This window comes from Oryzias latipes, chromosome 8, assembly GCF_002234675.1.
Source record: "Oryzias latipes chromosome 8, ASM223467v1".
In the NCBI taxonomy this organism is placed as follows: domain Eukaryota; kingdom Metazoa; phylum Chordata; class Actinopteri; order Beloniformes; family Adrianichthyidae; genus Oryzias; species Oryzias latipes.
Window position 1 is genome coordinate 19922267 of NC_019866.2, and position 23079 is coordinate 19945345.

The 23079-nt window shown below is 37.2% G+C and overlaps 1 protein-coding gene across 5 annotated transcripts in view; it reads left to right on the forward strand.

Moving 5' to 3' along the window:
* mei1 (meiotic double-stranded break formation protein 1) overlaps positions 1 to 23079 on the forward strand; it is a 69885-nt gene that overhangs the window by 10788 nt on the left and 36018 nt on the right. For all 5 annotated transcript variants that reach the window (XM_023957961.1, XM_023957960.1, XM_023957964.1 and 2 more), the window contains 10 exons: positions 1309 to 1518; positions 1691 to 1869; positions 3341 to 3455; positions 3974 to 4093; positions 7286 to 7385; positions 9647 to 9781; positions 12871 to 12985; positions 16374 to 16465; positions 20192 to 20339; positions 20692 to 20803. In XM_023957961.1, the coding sequence (XP_023813729.1) occupies positions 1309 to 1518; positions 1691 to 1869; positions 3341 to 3455; positions 3974 to 4093; positions 7286 to 7385; positions 9647 to 9781; positions 12871 to 12985; positions 16374 to 16465; positions 20192 to 20339; positions 20692 to 20803 (1326 nt within the window). The remainder of the gene's footprint in view (positions 1 to 1308; positions 1519 to 1690; positions 1870 to 3340; positions 3456 to 3973; positions 4094 to 7285; positions 7386 to 9646; positions 9782 to 12870; positions 12986 to 16373; positions 16466 to 20191; positions 20340 to 20691; positions 20804 to 23079) is intronic.

The following is a 23079-nucleotide window of genomic DNA, read 5'->3' on the forward strand; positions in this document are numbered from 1 at the left end:
ATTTCCACAATCTATAAAATGTTTGGATCAAAACCCTTTGATTCCAGAGTTTAAAAGAAAGTCAGTCACTTTTTACATTTTTTATTTATTGTGTGAGTGTTTTAATAGATCTTTTGATCTATTTTAAAAGCGTTTCTTGTGGGCTTTTAATTATGATTATGTTGTTTTTGGCCAAAATAGAAATAAGATCCCTGTGTCGTTTTAGTAGCTCATTAGAAATTCAACTCTGCGTTGTGGGCGGACCGATGGAACAGAGAAACTTCGCCCCCTCTTCCCCTCCCCTTTGCTTAGAGCTCATGTCAATCAAACTTTCTTTTTTTGGTAACATGCTGCTAGCTTACAGCCCCACACACCCCCGACCTAACATTACGGTGCAACAAAAATGACGAGCAAATTTGGAGCTATCCAGATTCCAGCCCAGACGAGGAAAACAAAGACATTAACAGATCTATTTGTCTGTAAGTGGATGCATCAGAATGGAGCAGAGCAGGGAGCGCGTGGCCTGAACTTCTGATTTTCTACGTAAGAATTCGATCTTTTTTAAACTGCAACTTTTTCATCTGCTCTTGAGTAGTACAATTTTCAGGCAATTTTAAGCTTAATTTTCTTGATACATGTCCTCCATCATCAGAAAAATGCCACAAGAACTGACATCATTTTCATCTGTGAAGTCTTTAGTTTTTATTTTGGTTTTTCAAGTTGAAAAATGTTTCTATTATCTTCAGCGCTTTGTGTTACATGTTTATGAAGAGTCTTATACAAATAAAGTTCAATGTGATTAAATGTACCGGTAGTTTCTATGAGATTTTTAGCACTTTGGCTGTGATAAAATCTGGGCCTGTGCTTTTTATTGATACATTTATTTTCACCTCTTATGGGTAATATCCATTAAAAGAGGAGAAATTAAGTAGATTTAAAATCTTAAATAAAACCAGAGACAATCTTAGGTTTATGAAAAAAAACCTAAATCTATTGATTTCTTGGTGTAATAACAAAACACTTTGATTAAAATAGCTCTTGTCATTTTCATAACTCTCACTGTTGCTTTGTAATTAGTTGTTGCCCAATAATATTGCTTTTATTGTTTCTTCTGGTACATTTTTTAATAATATGCTTTCATCCAGCATCTTCCTGACAGTCACATTAATCTCATTAATCGCAGTTTTGTGCCAAAATGACAGTTTAGAATTTATTTATTCTGTGGAGTGTTTGGAAATACATTTATTTGCTTTTGTTTATGCACTCCTACTGTCTCAATGATGACTTTTCTTGCATTGTGATTTAGACGTTTTGATTACTCTCCATTAGTTCCTCTGCTGGACCATCTATGCTCAGCCCTGCTGCACCCGGATGAAGCTCTGAAGACTTCGCTGGTGTATATCTGGCTGCTGCTGCTGGAAGCCCCTGGAGGCACTGCAGCCCGATTCCTGCCCACTGCCACCAGGGAAAGATTGTGTGTCCTCTTGTTGCAGACTTTTGACAATGCTGGCTCAGAAAAGCTCATCAGAAACTGTGCTGGTAAGAAATAACCCTCCATCCTTCATTCTATTCATATATCATTGGTTCATTTTTTTTCAACTGATGGATGCACCTATTGCTAAGATACTACATCCCAGGAACTGCTTTGCTGCAGTGTGTACATAACTGTTTAAAGTGGGTCTGTTTTTGCGGCTTGTCTTTGATCCGTCAGGGCTCCTCTGGCAGCTGGTGAAGCAAAGTGCGGCAGTGTCAGTTCTAATGAACGGTCCTCGCAGTCAGTTCATGTGCCATGAGAACCAGGACTCCCTCGCCAACAACAGCCAGATCCTGACTCCAAACCAAGAGCAACAGCCCGCTGACCACTGCCCCCTGCCTCTTCTGCTGAAAAAGGTCTTTGTGTAAACATCCTGCTCCCCCCCCCTGCCCAGAACCTGCACTCTGGCACTGACAACAATCAGAACAAAAAAACTTTAGTCCCTTTGAGAGGGAATTTAGTTAGGGTCTTACACTAGATAAATATTTGTGTTTCATGTCTGGGAAATCCCTGCATAGATTACATTTTGTTGGATTTTCTCATTGATAGCTCATGACGTCAATGAGTTTGTTTAGGTCATGCATGTGTGATGAGTCGCTGTACCATAAAACTTTCATCTAAATAATCACCTAAATCATGGAAACTCTCCTAAAACATTATTAATCCCATCAAATAAATAAGTTTTTTTTTTAAATCGCGTTCTGTGTCAGCTAGACCAGACTAGAAACAGTTATTCACATGAATGTTCAGGGATATTCCCTTTGGCCGTTCAAACCCTAAGTTTTTGGTTTGCATTTTATGATTGTTTTGTTGGAGCCCAAACTCAAAAGGATTAATCTGATTACTATATCCATAAGCTTTGTGGGACGAAGGGTGCCTTCTTTCCTTTTGGGAGCTTTTATTTAATGAGTCTTTTTCATTCTGTTGAAATAAAATTTACCATCAGCCCAGATGACACATTTTATGAGAACGATAACGAGCAGTGAGTGTTCAGTTCTTTCCCCAATGAGGGAAAACTGTTAACATGTTTAAAGAACTTCATGGACAGTTTAATTAAATAATGCAAATAACATAAATGTGCTCTTAATCTACACTTTACCATTTGCAACAGTGGTTTTCAACAGTCACATGCTGGCACACTAGTGAAATTTGTCTCAATGGGTTATAATGTTCTCCAGGAGAGTGATAGATAAATAACAAATAAACTCAATGAATAAAATATTAGTATCTCTTAAGTTAGTTAAAGGTCTTTTTATTGAACATCTATTAAGTTGCCTTTTATTCTTGGCCGGCCTTTTGTTTTAGAACAATTGAAGAAAAAGTGACAGTGTTTTGATGCCATCTTTAGCTTAGTTGCATTTTTTTAAGTTTTTGAAAAATCTGAAGGCCAGTCAGTGGCTGACAAAGTAAACGAACAAAGAAAAACAAGACAGAAAAATCAAGCATTGAATATTACATGAGTAGCTCAATTATACATAATAGAATGTGTTGAATTTTTTCCAGATGTTTGGTATCGGCTTTCAGAGGCAGTGGATAATAATTTTTCATTTATTAATGACAGTTTGTAATGCGTGTCTTTATGATTTTTTTATTTGTATTTGCATAAAACAGAAATGCAGATTTTTTTTAAACATTTCCTGATACATTTGTACAGCAACTATATAGCAGCAAAGACTTTGACATAAGACAGTGTCAGTTAATATAAAGTTAATGAAAAATGCTGTTGTCTATCTCTTGTTGTCTTTTTTGACTTTGTTGCTGTTAAAACATGACAGCTTTTTTCTTTTCTAAAAGTCTTTGAAACATTGCCACACATTTGTTTTTCAGTTGCTGCTGAGCGGGGATGAGATGTTGCAGGAGCTCAGTGCCAAGTGCACTGCAGCAATTCTGGTTCATTCTCCCAGTCAGTACAGTTCTTTCTTTATCAAGGCAAATCTACCTGGTAATTCACTTCCTCCTCTGTTTTTTACTGTGTTGTAAATATTTTTTTAAGTTGGATTTATTATTCAGTATTTAAAGTCTGTATTATTCTTTAATTAATATGATCAAATCCATAACTTAATTATCCTAAAAGACAGTTCATGTTTTTTAGACAAAAAAAAAAGTTTTTTAATATAATTTATAAGAATTCACAATTTCACTAATAAAAGTAAATACAAGTTTTATTTAAAAAAGTAAAAAAAAATTAGTTAGAGTAGAAGTTTGATAAATTAATCAATATTTAATTAAATGTTCTTAGTTGGAAACTAAATTAGATTGTAAACTTGTGAATAAAAATCCAATCAATCCTGTGGTTTGGCTGTGGTATCCACCGTGATTTCTGTGATTGCTGTGGCTAATATGGATATAATCCACTGTAATTTTCCTACATAATCCATTCTTTTTAGTTCCTAGTTTAGTTAACTCTTTTAAAGGTAATATTTGTTCACTAAATAATTTCTGCTGCGTCTCCTTCTCCAGGGTTTCTGTTTGAGCGTTTGTCCTCTGGAAGCTGTGAGATGCTGTTGTGGTCCATCTACAGTTGCTTGGTGTTGCTTACTGAAGACCCGCTCTTCTTCTCCCAGTGTCACTCTGTCTATGGTGAAAGCACGCATTCAGTCTGTCAAGAACCAACAAACAATCATTGTATTTTTAGAAATGACTCCAGAACACATGAGAACTGTCACTACTGCACACTGATAAACGTCCAGCACAAATGGCAGCACTCGTCTCAAAAATGTTTTGGCATCTTGTCTGAGCATCTTTCATCTTTATCTGTGAGGGGCTGGAGTCCTCATGAGGTCTGGCGCTGAAAATTAGTTATGAGTTAAAAGTTTTACCTTGTGTTTAAACAATTATTCTACCCTCATTTAATTATTAAAGGATTTACAACTAGCATAATTTTCAGTTTGTTCAATGACCTGTTAAATTATAATTTAAAAAATAAAATCATCAAATACCAACAGGTAACAGGTCAAGCAATTTGAAAAACATCTTCGAATGACAAGCATGGATGAGTCAAACAGCTAAAGGTGTGAGAATTTGAAATAAGCATGCATATGTCAAAGGTTTACAGCCAGTTTATGCTTTCTGCTTTTAAACTGATAGACATGTAAAACATCTCATGTGCTCCTTCAGGCTGCAAGTGTTTATCATCCATGTAGAGTTAAAAAAAACTGCAAATATTTCGCTGCTAGAGACACCAGGAAACTTCTACAAGAAATAAAAAAAAACAAGATTGCTTTATTCATGTTTTTACATTGTTATCTGGCAGCAGGTCGTCATCTGTTCTATGTCTTAATGCTGAGTCTTCATTGGTTTTTTAGAATTTTAAGCCAAAGAGATTTGTGTCTATGTGTTACCAGGGTGCCTTAGTTCCTCCCTTTCTCAGCAGACTGGCTTTTGGTCACTTGTCAGGTAAACCAGATCAGCTAATTATACGGTGGCCCAGAAGGGTCACAACACAACACATTAACTTTATACACAACACACTAACTTTACACACAACACATTAACTTTACACACAACACATTAACTTTATACACAACACACTAACTTTACACACAACACACTAACTTTACACACAACACATTAACTTTACACACAACACATTAACTTAACACACAACACATTAACTCACAACACAACACAATAGCTCACAACACAACACATTAACTCACAACACATTAACTCACAACACAACACATTAACTCACAACACAATAACTCACAAGACAACACATTAACTCACAACACAACACATTAACTCAGGGAGGGAGGGAGCATGTTATTGCTACAAGAGAAGCTAGCAGCAGTGTTGCCAGAAACTTTGTCTTTACTATGGTTCTCCTTCCTCTAAACACACACAATATGAACACACACTCCTCCCTCCGCTCTGACACCCCCCTCTGTCGCTGCACGTGCGCTCCTCTCCTCTCCTTTTTTCTGCTCCGTCCTGTGTGTGCGTGTGTGTTGGGGACTGCACGTGCCTGTGTGAGAAGACGGAGCGGAAAAAAGGAGAGGAGAGGAGCGCGTGCAGCTCCCTCCACAGCTCACTGTGACATTACTTTCTGTTAGGTAGTTAGCTGCTCAGCCCAGTAGAAATTTCAGAATAAAAGCACTTCAATTGCTGCTTTACTTCCGTTGTGAGTTAATGTGTTGTGAGGTAAGTTAATGTGTTGTGTTGTGACCCTTCTGGGCCATGAGTTAATGTGTTGTGTTGTGAGTTAATGTGTTGTGTTGTGTGTTATTGTGTTGTGTTGTGAGTTAATGTGTTGTGTTGTGAGTTATTGTGTTGTGTTGTGAGTTATTGTGTTGTGTTGTGAGTTAATGTGTTGTGTTGTGAGTTAATGTGTTGTGTTGTGAGCTGTTGTGTTGTGAGTTAATGTGTTGTGTGTTGAGTTAATGTGTTGTGTGTTAAGTTAATGTGTTGTGTGTAAAGTTAGTGTGTTGTGTATGAAGTTAATGTGTTGTGTTGTGACCCTTCTGGGCCACCGTATAATTAGGTTTACATATACTTTACGAACAGTGCTGCGCTCGTCATTAAGAGGGAAGGAGGTGACAGCAGAGTCAGGCTTTCTTTGGCTTTGCTGTTTAGTTTAGCTTTTGTTTTTTTTGTTTTACTCTGCCAATCCTGGCTGGGGGCTGCACAGTGGGGTTGTGGTTAGCACTCTTGCCTAGCAGCTGGGCTATTTCTGTGTGGAGTTTGCATGTTCTTCCTTGTGCATACATGGATTTTCTTAGGCTTCCTCTCACGGGGAGGCTAATAGGTATCTCCAAACTGGCCTACGGTGTGCATGTTAGTGGGATTGTGTGGCCCTGCAACAGACTGGTAACCTGCTCAGGATGTACCCCACCTTTGCCCCAGCAGCCATATGACCATGAAAGAGATTTAGTGTGTCCTGAAGATGGAAGGTTGGAATCTTAGATGGGTTTGGTTGTTTTGGGCTGGTGATCATTGGTTTTGAAGGTTGTGTATTTGTTTTTAAAGGGCCTATATCATGCTATTCTTAAGCCTTTACTATATCCATATGATAATATATTACCTCTGCCACGGTAAAGGATGATTTTTTTTAAATGAAATAAGATTTATTTTTGCGAGTTCATTCATTTTCCTACCAGGAAGTAATCCGACTCGATCTTTCTTTCCCTCCTTGTGGGGGCCGCCCATTTCATGATGTCAACCTAGAGTCGGCCTCTGCAGTGTGTCTGTGTTTCTCCCACAAAAACAAACCCCATTGGAACTTTTGGAGAAATGGATGTTCATATTGTTCTCATAAAATGAAAGAATTTTTGCCAATCACCACTAGCTCCGCGGAGAAAGTGTGTGTGTGTCGTTTACAAATACTTCAACTTTTCTTTAAGTCTGATTTATACCTTTTTCCTATAGGTTTGAATCCTCAAATTTGGATGATTACAGTTAATTATGCTCTCGAAGTCTTACCATCTATGCAGCATGAATAGTGTCAGGAAAAGACGTGTTCAGAAGCACAGAGTTAATCTGAATGCAAGCTGTTAACACTTGGCTCTACAGCAGCTGGCTTGTTGCAGACAATTAAAACATGTATAATTATAACTATGCACCAGATGAGGGGAAGCATCTGTGTGTGTGTGTGTGTGCACGCGTAGTTAATTTACAGTCAGGAACATTTAACTCATTTCAATGCAGGAGATGTTGTTTGTTGTATGTAAGGAGTACAATGTCAAAACATTTAAAATTGGAGACGTTTTTGTAAAAGAATGTCTGTGTGTGCTTTTGTTGTTTCCTAGAGGTTGTGTTTGTGTGTTGTGCTAGGTATTGAGTCCCTGGTCAGGAGTCTGAGGCAGTCTTTACTGCTGACCAACCTGGAAGTACCACAACAAGGCTTTCTGCTTCTCACTGAAATACTGGAAAGGTGGGCTAATGTTTCACTCACCATTTAAATTAAAAAAGTTTTGGAGTTTGTAGAAGTTGCCTGTTTTGAAGTTTAATTTTGTTTTCTGTGTGTTTTTTTTAAAGCATTTTGCTGTGATTTGCACCTTTGCTAATTATTATGTCACTGGATCTTAGCCTTTATGCTGTGAAGAAAGACAAGTCAATTTAAAGGACATGCACAGCTGCAGCCCAATACTCTGTTAGCTTCACCAAATTACAGTTCTAATGGTTGTCTGACTATCTTCTTTAAACCCAGCAAGGTAGCAGTTCATACTTAATTAGTTGTAATACACAAAAGCCCAAACGCAAAAGAGAAAACGTCAGACTCAGCAATAACCCTGAAAAAAAATCTATGACAGTCATTGACCCGCACTGCTACAACCACTGAATCTAGCTTCTGCAAAGCACTGTAGCAGTCAGTATGATCATGCTAACAGCAGACAACCAAGACATTATAGGAAAAATGCCTGTTCTGTTGTAAAGGAACAAAAGCTGCTCAGGAAACATTTACCGTGAAGCGTGACGATACAGATGAAATTGGCTCTCTCCAGCCATTTTGAGAGCGTTGCACATTTCTTAAGTGATTGTGGATTTACATAATTTACATGGATGAAAACTTATTTATATATACATAAATATGAAAAACAAGTGGGTCTTGTAGTTTACTTGCCAAGCCTGCCTTAAAACTCTCAGAAAATAAACCTATTGAATTGCCTTATGCTCTACACTGCACTGTTATTGAAGATTGATTTTTGAATACAGCTGTAATAGTTCTACAGCTACGATGGTGAACATAAAAACTGAATGGTTCCAAGAGGACTATGCAAGGACCCCTTTGAAAAAATCCTCAAAGTTTGACAATGTTTAGCTTGTTTATTAAATCTGATTCTTCTTACTATACAGTTATATACATCAGCCTGTTAGAAATGTGTTGGCTTTTCAGAAAATGGCCTATTTATTACATGTTTATGTGGCAAAAGGTTTGTTGTTGCATCAAAGTCTGACAAGCAAATAATTAAATGAATGTAAAATTCCAGTAAAATAAATGAAAATGAATTTTAAAATTTATACTAATTAAAAAAATAATTTATTGCAGATGCTGAATAAACCAAAGTAGTTTTCCTTCTTTTGTGAACTTATCATACTATGATAGGAATCAAACCAGCTGATAATGACTAAAATGACATTAAATGGTGTTGATGAATTTTTTTTAATTATTTATCAATATTATTGCTTTTCAAAATCATTTTATTTACCGCTCCTGTGAGTTCAGCACTCGTCTAAGCATGACTGTGTGCTTACACGTCGATGTGCTTTATGTGGCATTTAGACTGCTCTGTGCAACTATTATGGCAACAGTGATCCGGTTTACAACTTCTGTGCAGCTGATTATAGGGACGTGCTGTGGCAGACTTTGTTACACCAAGAGGTCAAGACAGGAGCGTTAAAAGAGAAAAGAGAAACTATTGTCTGTATGAAAGTAAATGACATAGACTGAGTAGAAAAATGTCTTTTGCTGAAAAATCTGCTGCAAAAAATGCTGATTACCCACCAATATTACCAATATTATTGTTTTTTTCATTCGATGGAAGATGATGTTTATTGATTCCATGGAGGGGAAATTCAATTTAAACAACATGTTTGTGGCGAAACAGTGAAGTGCAAAGACTGGAAATTTAAAATGTGCAAAAAACTAAATGTGGAAATGTTTACAATATACAATTATTTAGAATATACATACATAGAAAAAAATACCAGAACCAGAAAAAGGAGTGCACTGAATAAACGAATAAATCGTGATTTGCATTTTGAATGTGCAGTTAGACTGTTGAGTTGTAGAGTCTAACAGCAGTTTGTAAGAAAGAGCTGAAGTACTGCTCCTTCCAACGCGGAGGGTAAAACAGTCTGAAGGAGCTACTCAGTCAGCACCTCCACTGTCTGATGTAGTGGGTGAGAGGTGTTGTCCACTACCTGGACAGAGTTGAGCGGAGTTCCCTGGACAAAACCGTCCCTCCTGACTAGCTAAACATGTGGTACGGCATGAAAATGCCCTCTTTTCCTTTGCCAGCTTTTGGGAAGGGTTCCGCACAACCATATCTGCTATAGTAAAACAGATCTGACGACAGTAAACCTGGAGGGATTTATCGAAGGTTTCTTTTTTTGCACACATATTATGCTCTTACTGATTAATCTGTTCTGATTAATTGGAGGTGCTCTCTTTGTTTTTTTTGTTCCGGACAGACAGCCTCCAGGTTTGCACCTGTTCCCCGGTGGCTCAGGGTTTGCGGCAGTCGCAGAGGCTGTGTCAGCTGGAGTCTCCTGCCCCGGCCTGCAGGTAGCCACCCAGGCTGTCAGTGCTGCTGCAGCTTTGCTCAGGTACACACAAACCTGTAGAGATGTAGATGTATTTCATGTTATCAAAATGTTCTTTCAAATATGTTTTAATGATCTGACCGGAATTTTTTGAAAGACAAAACACAAGTGGTCCATATTTCAACATTCTTGTTCGACAGCCTAATACAAAACATTAGCTCCAGAAAAACATCTTCATCAGCATATCAGCTTTTACTACATGGTGGTAGTCGTATGATGGTCTGAGGATGGTTTACTTCACAATCTGGAAGACTTTTGTTAATAGAATGTTTGCTGAAGAGCATTTAAGATGCTGCAGGGTGATCTTACAAAGGTAGTGCATGTCTGAAAAAAAAGCTTAATTACAAAAACTCACCACCCTGCTTTGAAAAAATCAGAATGAGTGTCCGTTATAGCCAACGTTTGATGACAGTTGTTGCTGCTGTACAAAACCAAACTGTTGCTCTATTTTTTCCACATCATTTAACTCCTTTTTTAAACAAAATAACACATTTTGATTCATGTCTACCTGTGTTGTCATTGTATAACATTTAATTTTTTTAATTTGAAATACGGTGGTCCATTTTGGAAGTTATGCTAAAAAAATAACACAAAGGAGAAATGTGCAAATTAGCCAATTATTATTTTTACAATAATTGCAGAGATTTTAAGACTGCAAAACTTTTCTCAGACAGACATGAACATTTTCACACTTTTCTCTCTCGTTTAAACTCAAAGTTCAAATCTATATTGAAAATATTTCCAGTATTATAGAATGAAAACTTAAATCTAACCACAATCAGAGATTTATATAATTTTGGCAACGCTGAGCACATTCTGTACTAAAGACGTGGCAGGGAGGAGAGTTATCAAATATGCTGTTACAAAAAGAAAGTATGCACACTAACACAAAAGAACAAAAGAAAACCTGCAAAACAGCAAGGTCCCGGTTGGGGCCACTGCACTCAAAAACTTTATTCTGCCATTTTAACAACAGGACTTTTAATAATATTTTTAAAGGGTTAACTTAAAATGATGGCCTTTGTTCTGCGTAGAATAAGTTACACAATGGTTAATAAATGAAGAAGAATATTATTAAAACATAACATTGTTAAGCTTAGTCAGCTGTGTTTTTAAATGAGCCAAATCCTCTAAAAGGTTTGTGCTGTAAGAGCAGCTTAGGATACAACAGTCCCAATCAGAACTGAAGGATTTAGTCTGATATGGTTCTGGTTTGGACTTATCCAGAGCTGAATGAATCACAGAAGCCATAATCACTCTCAATTCTCAAAATAGGTTAGAGCTTGAGGCTGTTTTTATTAGTGCTGTTTATGTGATTAGAAAAAGCACGGCAATGAGGATTTAAGGTAATCAGGCATGTTCAAGTGCTCTACGGTCTATACTGTAGATGTGGACTTGCTATTTATTGAGAAAATTCTTTAAAACCAATTTTTCCATCAACCTACCACGCATTCAAGCAAGCGGTTTCTCTCCCTTCAGGATATCGACTGTGTGGGATGTCCAATAAATTAAATTTGTTCAGCTAATTCTCAAATCCAGTGGCCAACCACAAATAAACAAAACAGAGCTGATTATTATGTCTGTTCAGCTTTATTTATTGCTTTAATCTAGAGACTGCTGTGACATCTCTTGAAACGGTTACAGCTGATTGAACTCCCTGATGAAGTTCTTTTCAACATTAACAGTGTGTGTGCTTCATCATCACTCCTGTCGTTCATTCTGCCATTTATAGTTCAGTCTTAGGGCAAATTCTGACTCGAGAAAGAAACAAAAAATTAAATATTAGGGTTACAATACACTACAGACCATATAAGAGAACTGGACTGAGTGGACGCCCCCACACACACAAATAAGCAGCTATTATTCAGTCATATTTGTCAGAATAACCCTTCTTGCGCTACTTCCTTTTTTACATTTGTTGCTAATCCTAATTTTTTTTTCATAATATTTTTCATGTGGTGCAAGTTATTCAAGTTATAAACTGACCAGTCAGATGACTTAATAAAAGTAGGCGGTGCCTGCTGGCCCCCACGTCTGATTGACAGATCTCCCAAGTGGTAGGTGTGTTGGCCATCCAACCAGCTCACTCCTGATTGGCGAGAGGGGATGTCATAGAAACATCTCAAACCAACTTGGACAAATCACTGCTTACTGATGTCATCTGGCTCCATCATGGGCGTGTCCATATTGGACAAAACATGGCAACTGAATTAACTTCATTTAGTTTTAAGGAATTTTCTATGAGTGTCATTACACTAACTCGATCTAGTTCTCATATACAGTCAATGGAGAACACCCAAACACTACAGGTTTTTGATAGCAGTGAGAAAAAACCTCCCCCACTGGCCAGTCAGTCAGTCTAACAGGCTTTTGGTGATTATTGTTTCCCAAATAATTACGATCTGAACATAAAACCGTGAATTTTTTTAAAACCTTCATATTTGATGTACTGTATGTGTAAACGGCAATAAACTTTGAACCTTGATTTGAAATTCCTACTGGGTTTCCAAAACAAGGCAGTTGCAGTAAACCATGTGGGGCAACAGCTGAAAATCCCCTTATTTGCAACCTCTAATTACATCCAGTAGGGAAGCAGCACCAATGAGGGTTCAACACAAACCTCCATCTTGTATTTTCTGCACCTGCAATTTGTGAATTGTGTTTCACACTTTCCTCTCATGTAAACTGCTATTTTACTGTTTGTAGATGCATTCTGTTGTGAGTTTTTTGTTTGTTTGTGCTTGCAGTTAAAATAAATTAAATTACTGAGTTTTAGTCAATAAAATGTTATACTTTTAATAAATCAATGTGGTAATAGCAGGCTGTGTGTATTCACATTAAAGCATGCAGTTGTGAAGTGATACATGAGCTGTGTACTGCAGTAAGCTTCAGGGCAAGCTTCGGTATTAATCACAGATTAAGGCACACAGTGTTGGTACAGAGGGTGAATTTCTGTGTTTAATGAGCTTTCCCAAAACCCCTTTATTCCTCTACATGGCTTGCAGGGCCTTTTTCTTTTCCATATTCACCCTAAAATGTCAATACTTTTTCTGTCTTAATTTAAAATAATGTTTCTTGTCCTTATTTTCCAGACTTAACCACCAGTCCAGACCAGTCCAGTACAAAGAGGTGGAGATCCTGGTGAAAAGCATCACCGACAGATTCCCTGAACTTCTACTCTCCCCCCAGAGACACCAGAGACACACTGTAAGAGAGTTTGATGATGTATTATTCACAAAATAGACATACAAGTTCTGTGCTGTTTATCTGGATCTATTTGACTGACATGACTAACAAGAGGAACTCAAACAATGGTTGGAAAGAAAATACATTTTTTGAGCAGGGTAACAAAGAAAAACATGAAAATGTTTTTTTCTTTGAAAGATTAGATCACACAGGCAAACAGAGAGCAGGCAACAGGAGCTTTGAGTCTTCTTAAACATGAAGGGGTTTCTCTGTTATTGTCTTTATTCATCCTAACTGTAAGTGAGTCCAGCTTTTCCAGTTATGTTCATAAAATGGAGATAGGAGCACAAGATGTGTTAGTTTACAAAAGGGGCTTTGCGCCATTTGTCTGCTCACTCATTTAAGGGCTGCATAAGGGGACGGCGATAAGTAGCTCCTTTCCCACTTTAGGCTCTGCTAAGATGGAGCTGCGGGTCATTATTGAGACTGAGACTGAGCTCTAGATGAACTTTCTGCACTGTTTTCGCCTAACTTTTTTTTTCTTAGGTGCAGCGGTACAGACGTTTGTTGAATTTACATTTTCATCTTATCAGCACAATGTTCCAGGGTCACCTTTTGTTTTTCTGTCCATTTACTGCTGCCTGCTGCTAAAAGGAAGAAGGCACACTCATGCAGTGCATTTATTTCAATGGTGTTTTTTATAGATGAATTGGACTTTTTCAGTGTTTCTACTGTAAATATATTAGAATCAGTCACAGCTATCTTCTTCACACAGTCTTTTAAATAAACAAAGGGATTTAAGGATGCCACAAACAGATCCATCATCTTTAAACTGTCACACTGTCAAACTGAATTGTAGAGAGAGTGAATTGTTGCATTCCAGTATGTTTACACTGAACACGTCAAACATGCGTGTAAGAAAGATATATTAGTTATTGTTTTGTTACTGTACAACCAGACTCAGTTTGAGCCAACTGAATGGTTTTTCTTTACTCTTACTCGCTTATTAGCAAATTAAAAAGGATTTTTGTACATTTTTGTTGTTGTTTTGTAATACTAAAATTACATATTAAACTGAAGCAAAAGCGTAACCCAAACATTGAGGTTGAAATTGAATTGTGTGGAAAGTGAACCATTACATCTAGTTTTCTTTATCTAATGGGGTTGACTGTTTCCAAGCAGGAAAATTGGTCATTTTTGGATTTTAGCCTCATTGATTTTATTTTTCATTAAAGACCCACTCTAATTTAAATTGTGTTCTTGAAGTTTTTAACACGTTTTCGTCACATTTTTCTCATGACGATGGACACGTATAAAGAAGGTAAGAATTAAGACTGCATTTGAGAATTTCTTTATTCAAATATTGGTGAATCAGGAGCATATGAAAAAAAGCTTCCAGTTGTTTCAGAGAAACTAGAATCGGGAGGCCACAAGCTCCCTGCTCTGCTCCATTCTGATGCATCCACTTGCAGACAAATGGTTCCTTGTACGTCTTCGTTTTCCTCGTCCGAGCTGGCACCTGACTCAAAACTAAATGGCTGGAAAGCTCCAATATGCTCGCCATTTTTGTTGTTATAGCAATGTTAGGTTGGGGCTGTGAGGGGCTGTAAGCTAGCGGGAAAGAGTGTAAACAATAGGATCATGAAAAATAGGCGGAGGCTTACTTTTGCGCTAACAGTCCACAACTCAGGGCCGAATTTCTGATGAACTCCTGCAGCTCTGCAGAAACTATGTCCTTGAAAATGACACAGGTTTTATGATTTTGCCTAAAAACATCATAATTAAAACACCACTGGGAACGCTTTGAAAATAAATAAATAAAATGATCAGAGTGGGACTTTAAGTCTGAATCTGTTTGTTTTTAATCTTCCCTTACTCGCTGCTCTAAAATTTACTTTAAAACAATTGCAAATGATTTAATTGCTTAAAAGATAAAAATCCAGCATTTTTGCATTTTAAACTGCATTTTCCAAAATCTCAAACTGCATTTTCAGCCAATTCCTTTTTATTTTGGTTTTGCTGTAAAAAACACATATTTATTCAAAAAGAACCATTACTGCATAATTAAAAGCTTTCTGTCTTTCTCTCCTGAACCTGTTTCTGTTTCTATAAAAACATTTCATTTGATGGAAGGAAAGAAAAAAGATGGTTTTGAAATGTTTGAATTCAATTTATCATAAATGGAGTTTTGTTAACCTGTCATCAAGCTGACACTTTTGGGTGAAATAGAGTCCTTCTGTTGTGTTAGTGCACAAATGAAGCAACCATGGTTTTCACCTTTTGGCTTATCCTGCCTGTTAGGGTGGACCCAGACTTTGGCCCCTTGTGGCTACATAGTTGGGCAGCAGAACAAAGGGTCTTGACCAAGGACCCACACAGGATGAAGCTCATCGCACCACCTGGGAAATGATATTTATCCGCTTTGTGGCAGCCAAACGGTTTAGGACAAAAAGAAACTGGGTTTTCAAGACATGGTTCTCTAATCTAAATTGATTTTCTGTTTCATGTAACTGGTGGGGATTACCATTATGTTGATTTACTCACATTTGTCATCTGGTAAATCCCTTTTAACTGTGGTTTAACACCCATTTTATGTTTTATCTAGATATTAATAAATGTCAGTATGCTGGTTTATTTTTGTCACAAACCTTTAAAAAAAAACTTTAAACGTATGGAGAAGGAGGGTTTGTACTGCATTGTTTATTGTAGGATATTTCTTATTTAAAGCAAAACCTTATAAACATTTCTAGTTAAGAATGTGGTCATCTCTCTATCACAACTGTGATAGAGAGATGTGTGACTTGTCTTTTAGGTATAAGATGAGCTTTGACTGATTAGATAGCTGTCCATTGTTGTGCTGTGGATTCTTTTAGAGCTTTGGTTTTTCCCCAGGTGGAGGCCTAAGCACTCCTGTCTGCATATCCAATAATGCTCGGTTTGTTTTTGTGTTCTGTCCTTCATTTATCCTGTTTTTGATTCTGTTTTTTTCTGTCCTTGAAACTCACTGGCTTGTTTTGTTTAGACATATTTTACCTAATGTCATAGTTGTTTGTCATATAAAGCAAAGAGCTGCCACTGTGAGGCTTTCTGAGGTTAATATTACAGAACGGACAATTCTTCTATTTGGGAAACATTCTGTGTTCAAGTATAAATAAATAAGATAAAAAAATCACTAATAAAAAATCTTTATTAACTGTAAAACTAGGATATAGTTACATTTTTTTATCCCATTTTTTTCTAGATTGAAAGAAAACAGAAACAGAATAGCTTAGAACTAGTTTGAGAGTTGATTCGTTTCTGTGTCTCAGAAAAGAAAAGCATATTTAAATCACTGGTCTCTTACAGAAATTGTAATGTGTTTTTCTGTCCCCTTTTTTCAGTTCCTCATTCTGCTCTAATTTATTTCCAGGGGAACCTGGGAAAGTCGGATTTGAGCATCAAGACTTCCAAGTCTACAGAATTTCTTCTTCAGGCGGTGATCTGTTTTCAGGCTGCCTGCAGGTCAGCACACGTCCAACAAGCTGAATTACGTCACAAATTAGAGTCTTAACCACTCATTTGTTATTATGTAGTTAGGATTGTTTAAGCCTCTCATTATATTTTAATTCATATTTTCACTCATGACAATGGTTTTACAACCTGTTGTTTGGTGGTGACACATTTGTGTTCAGAAGCTTATTTGGTTTCAAAAGATTTATTTCTTAGTTGCATAAGATTTGCACTATGAAATAGTGTATTTGTAATAGGACAAGGTGGCCACAGATAATTGAAATCTAAAATTATTAAAAATAATTTACCTTTAAAATGCGTTCAAAGGCTTTCAATTGTCTTAACCTTTTAAGACCCTAGTTAATATTTGAGGTAACCCACTGCACACATAACCACAGGGCCTCAGTTCAGCAGAATTAACTACAGTGGTAATGTTGCCCAAAATGTGATGTTAAGAGGTTAAATTCTGAGCAAAAAGGTCTTTATTTCTTTGTTTGGTCAGTGTAGTTTAATGGTTAATATGACACCAAAGAATTTTAAAAATGTTTGGATCTCTTCATGTTAGCGTCAGCTTAACTTGTGCTCGACAGCAGCAGCAGTGTCACTCAGCTGTTGCTGAGTGTCGCGGGCAGCTGTGGTGCAGAGGTAGAGCGGTTGACCTGATTTTGGAAGATCCTGCCATGCCCACCCATGTTGATAGGTTGGTGCCAGTGTTCGGGAGTGAAGCTGCCATTAGTGTGTTAATCTGTGTGGGTTTGTGACTGTAAAACGCCTTGGGCTTTAAAGCAGGGCAGAAAAGGTTTATTATGTGTAATATTATAGTCTGTTTTCCCTCTGCTAATGTCAATGCACTGGCTGTAGATCAGGAGTTGAGAGCACACTGAGTGTGTCCAAGCACAGTCCAACTTTGGTCCTGCCCTTACCAACTTTTAACCTTTTGGTTTAAGCACTTTTGATTTAAGCACTTTTGATCATTTCAATTAGAACTGGGACTACAAATACACTTAAAGGAGAATTACAGGTGAAGATTTTTTAAACAAGCAAAGAATAAAACTCCTAAAAAATGTGGGATAGTCGTCAAGTGACAAACTGCTGCAGATAGAATCTGTCCATCCATCTATCCTCAAAACTCACTGAATCTCCTTGGGGTCATTGGGCTGCTGGAGCCTAACCAAACTACTGGTGGGATAAGTCTGGGTTCACCCTAAACAAGTCGTCAGTCTGTTGCACGCAATCACACCCAGGGACAATGTATGTAATCAATTAACCAATGAAGCACGTTTTGGACTGTAAACTGAAAACTGTGGTGCCTGTAGAAAACGCACACATGTATTTTGGCGAACATGCCCCCAAATGCCCCACAGAAAGGTCCCAAATGGGACCAGGGCCTTTTCGCTGTAATGCAAGAGTGCTAACCACTATACCACTACACTTTATTTTAAATTTACACAGTTTACACATTTAGACATTTTTGAATAGAAATACATTAATAATCGATTTATGTTTGAATATATTTATATTAATCTGATACAGTTCACATACTGTAAAATGTAATAGTGAAATAATAAACCAGGGACATTGTTGCCACCATACACTGTTAAATGATTTCTCAAACGGAGAAGCTCCAACAAAAATGTGCAGATCATTAACATTGTAAAGGCTCTAAACTGGTTCATGTTACAAAATAAATGTTCATCCTTTCCTGCCTGGAGGGCATTTCAGTTTAGCCACTAGGTTGAGCTTGTGCTGTAGCATTACACTTTATTCCAGAAGATTTTAGCAAAATTTGTGCTTTAGACCAAAAGTGCTTAAATTAAAAAAAAAAGGATTACTTTAAAGACTTTGGGAAATTCATGCCTGTGAGGGTATAAAGCTGTTCATTTATTCAGTAATGTAAGTTTAGATCGACCCAGTCTCAGGATTGGCTATGGAAGATTCCATTATATGTTAGCATCAAGCTAGTGGACTTTGGCTTTACTGCTGTTATTGTTAAAGTTACACTGTAGATATATCACAGAATATCAGTAATGTTCCATGAACCTTACTGGGGCGGCCGTGGTGCAGTGGTAAGGCGGTCGCCCTCCAATTGTAATATTGCGGGTTTGATTCCCGCCTTGCCCATGTGTTGAAGTGTCCTTGGGCAAGACACTGAACCCCAGCTTGCCTCTGGTGGAAAGTTGGCGATAATAAGCGGAGCCGCCCCCGTGTGTGTGCATGGGTTAATGGGTCTGTGACTGTAAAGCGCTTTGGGCCTTCGAAGAAGGTAGAAAGAGCTTTATAAGTACACGCCATTTACCAACCTTCCGATTGTATTATGTAAACTGTCTAGCAGTTTTACAAGCTCAAAGCTCGAGCTTACCAGATCTTGTGAAAGTAGCATTAGGTCACCTGAAAAGGAAAGGCAATAAAGATCGATCTCTACTTTAATCGATTGATTATTGATCTACTAAGCTTGGATCGATTCAGATTGAATCATCGATTTATCAACCCAGCTCTATCAAAAACATTTACGGTAAACAAATGAGGGATAACCTGCCAGTGAGAAACACATCAATGAAATATCAGTAAATAAGCACAATAAATGTTCACTCAGAGTTCAAAAGATGGATACGCCAATAAAAATGGTCTTGTACTATTTCTGTGTGGAGGATTCTCTGAAACCTAATAAAATGTCTGTTAAACCTGCGCTGTGCTTAAGTGTTCCTGATGCTCTCAGTTCCATCATGCGCTGCAGAGCAACAATCCCCCAGTGTGATTGTTAGTTCCAGTTGTATCATCTTTTAGCTGATAAACTATTGACTACTTCTTGTTAGAAATTCTGTAAATTTAGCTACATGTGTTTTTGCAGTTCTGATAGATGGAACTTTAAGTAGTACCTGAACAACTGTTAATAACTGATTAAGGATTCCAGAAAGCATGAAATGTATTTTAGAATGACAGAAACTGAAAAATCCATTGGAAAAAAAATGGGAACAATGGTATTTTTTTCCAAGAAAAGTGCATTTTTGCAACAATTTAGACAGTGTCACACTACATGGATTATCATTTTATTTTGACAGTTTTTGGTTTGTATAAATCCACGCTGCCTTGACTAGACTTCATGGCATTTTCTTTGTACCTGAGGTCTTAAAGGTCACATATTTGGAATTAAAAACTTTTTTCTTAAAGTTTCAGACTTCACATCCCGAAAACGCCATGTGAGAAAACAGAACAGCAGCATTAACCCTTATGTCCTTATGTTTCACAGTGAAATCCATATATGGTCTCTGTTCAGTGGTTTTATGATATTTTCCTTGTCATATGCTTACTTTTTCTGTAATCACGTAGAGACAAATTCAAACATCAACCTTTTTAAACTGTCTCTTAAAGCAGCTTTTGCACTAAATGAACATTTTTTTGGTTTTCAAGGACAAGTCCAAAGTTCTTTCGTTTTCTTCGGTTTGTTTTTATTCTCTATTTTTGTTAAATAATTCTTAATTCTACAGTCAAATTAACTTTTTAAAGATTGTTTATGACATTTTTCCAGTCTAATTTCTTCATCAAAGACTTATCTCTGCTCTTCTAAATGTTAAATGTTTTAACAGAAGGGTCAAATCATTGCTTTCCTTGATAAAACGGAGACCGCAACAATACATTTAAATATTAAAATTATTTTTGAAAAGATTCTTTTTTAATAAGAACTTTTGAATCCCTGTTTGTTTATTGATTCATTCTGACCTACTTCTGTGTCTGTCCAAGGTTGGCTGAGGAGTGCGCGTCACATCCTGCCTTGATGGAGAACCCATTTACAGCTCCACACAAACAGAGCAACACTCAGGACTCAGTGCAGTCTCTGTGTCAATGCCTGTTACATTTGTGTGACTCTGTCTGGATACCCACCATTCTCGTGAGCTGAGCAAAATCACCAACACTAATGTCATTCTTTTATTCTAGTCTTCTACTCTGCATCTTTTAAAACCAAACACTTCAGTAAATAGACTGTAACTAGTGTAAAACAATTTCCATTCATTGTTTGGCTGTTTCTCTTAGTAACCGTATTAAGAAACACAGTCAAAACTTCTGTCTTCATCAGCTTCATTGCAGAAATGGAAACATTGCTATCTGTGCTTCTGCAGCAGCGGCACCAAATGATTTCAGTACACTTTTCTGGCTCTTTCTTAATATAAAAACCACTGACTTGGTTCAAAAGTGTTTACAGTCTCTCTTATGTTTTTCTCTCTTCTTTATTATGTCTCCAGAGAATGTGTGAGTTTTCACCAAGTGCTGAGATACTGCAAAACTTGTACTCCATCCTATCCTCCCAGTTCACGCTTTTTCCATCTCTCAAGGCTGTTTTTGCAAAAAAGCTAGGTGAGTTGTTTAACGTTTTCATACAAAAATACTGGCAAGCATTACAACTAACATTTGGTCAAATGTTATGTAAGACAAAATTCAATTCATGTAATATCTGAGTTTTAGGAATAACTTTAGCAGATTTACAACTTAAATGACTCACATTTTTACATTAGCTGCACTTTTCTATTCTCCTGGCTGTAAGTATTACAGTATATGCCATCATAAAACAGCATTTGTGCTTATGTTTATGCTCAAGCTAGTTTAAATTCGGATATTGGCCAGCATAGATTAAAAATGCTTTGAGGGCCGTACACTTTCTCTCTTAAGCTTCATTAATCATGTCAAAACTGAAATTCATAGTCACCTAACAGATTGTGCAATCTTCTGAAGCACTTAATAGTTCTGTTCTTACACTAATGTATTTTCTGGATATAAAATCTCTGTTTGGTTCCTTGGAGTGTGATGCCAGAAACAGAGATCCCTGCATAGGAACAGATGCTGAGATAGACGTCTGCAGAGGGAATATAAAAGAAACAAATCATAATTTACAGTGGAAGTGATGAGCCTCAATTATCACAGAAAGTTGTTGCTTCGGGCGTTTGAAGACACTACTGTGGTGCTATTAAGTAGAAACCTGCTGCAAACGGCTGTCGGGGCAGAGCAGTTTCTGCAGGGATTGTCTCAGTCCATGTTCACTTGAAGAAGTGTGTGAATTGATAACTTGATAAAAGAAAGACGCTTTTGTTAGTCCAAGCTCTTGTTACTCATCGTAGTGGTGGAACAATAAAGATCTTTCTTGTTTTTCCCTGTGGAAACGTGTTTTTTCACTGCTTACTAACACCTACCTTAAAAAAAAAAAAAGTAAAACAATTGTTAAAAAAAAAAAAATCCAGTAAAAAAATTAATTTACTATAAGAATGAATATGTTGGACTTAAAAGCTGTTTAAAAGTTGTTTATAATTTCTCAGACATTCCCTTCTGTTGTCCTTTTTCTTTAGACCCTCTCCGACCATCTTTTGATCTATTGTAAAAGCATACCTGTTAATTATGATTGTGTAATTTTGTTTTGGCCGAATCCCAATTCATTTCCTACATTTAGGCCTTCAAGCAGTCCAAATACAGACGTTACTAACACTCGGTTATGTCATCAATAGCCGCCAGTCGTCTACGTTAGCACATACCGTAGCTGCCAGTGCTCAGAAAATACAAAGCAATATGGATTTTTTTAGTCATGCTAAAGCAAAAAGTCATTACTTACATGTAAATGTAAACTTCTGTGCTTCAGAGCACACCCACATGTAGAAATGCGTTTCTCCTGGCTCCATGGCTCAGTTGGCTCACGGGAAACCAGGGTTCACTTCCCTGGAGCGCAATGAGCTTAATTCACTATTGTCCTATGTAGCCACAAGTCTGGGTCCCCCAGCCTGTCAGGAAGGACATCCAGCATAAAAACTCTACCTGTGAAAATCAGCGACGGGTTATGCCGAAAGATGAACAACAAAATGGGTCCAATTGTCTACAAGTGGATGGGTCTGAATTGAGCGGGCTGGTAGCTTGTGGCCCACCCAGCGTGGTGTATTTTTTTACATCACGAATACGATGTTTTTCAAACCGCATTTTCCTGAATCAATAACCATTTTTAATAAAGACACAAAATATAAGGAAATTTTAGCTTAATTTTCTTGATTCACGTCCTCCATCATGAGAAAAATGCCACAAGAAAATGTTAAAAACACCAAAAACAGTTTTCATCGCAGTGGGTCTTTAAAATTAGCTGAAAACATGGGCTCACAGCAACTTTTAGATTTTGGTGTTTCTTTAATGTTTATATTTGTTTCAGTTTTCATGCTTGATTAATATTTTATAGCTGGTTGACAGCATTGCTGTGAACTAAACCCTGTTAACCTCTGGAAGGAGCTGATTACAAGTAATCTGTTAAAGTTTGCGGCCGCTGTAATGCTGCATCATAAACTTGTTTATATAAACTGTGTTGTTGCCGCCCTGTTTCTTCACACCATCTAACAGGAGGTTTAACAAAAACAGATCACAACAGCATTTTAACCTCTCAAGATCTGGCGTCCCAAGTGTGGACATCAAAATTTGTAATATAATACCATAGTAGTTAATTCTCCTTAACTGGGGCGCTGTCAATGAGTAATAATAAAGGCATATCAAGCAAGAGCTCAGGTCTTAAGAGGTGAAATAAAATCTGCAAATGCTGCTGGTTGACTGATCAATAAAAGCAATAAGATACCATTAGTGACAGAAAAAAACAAATATGTTTGTGCCAC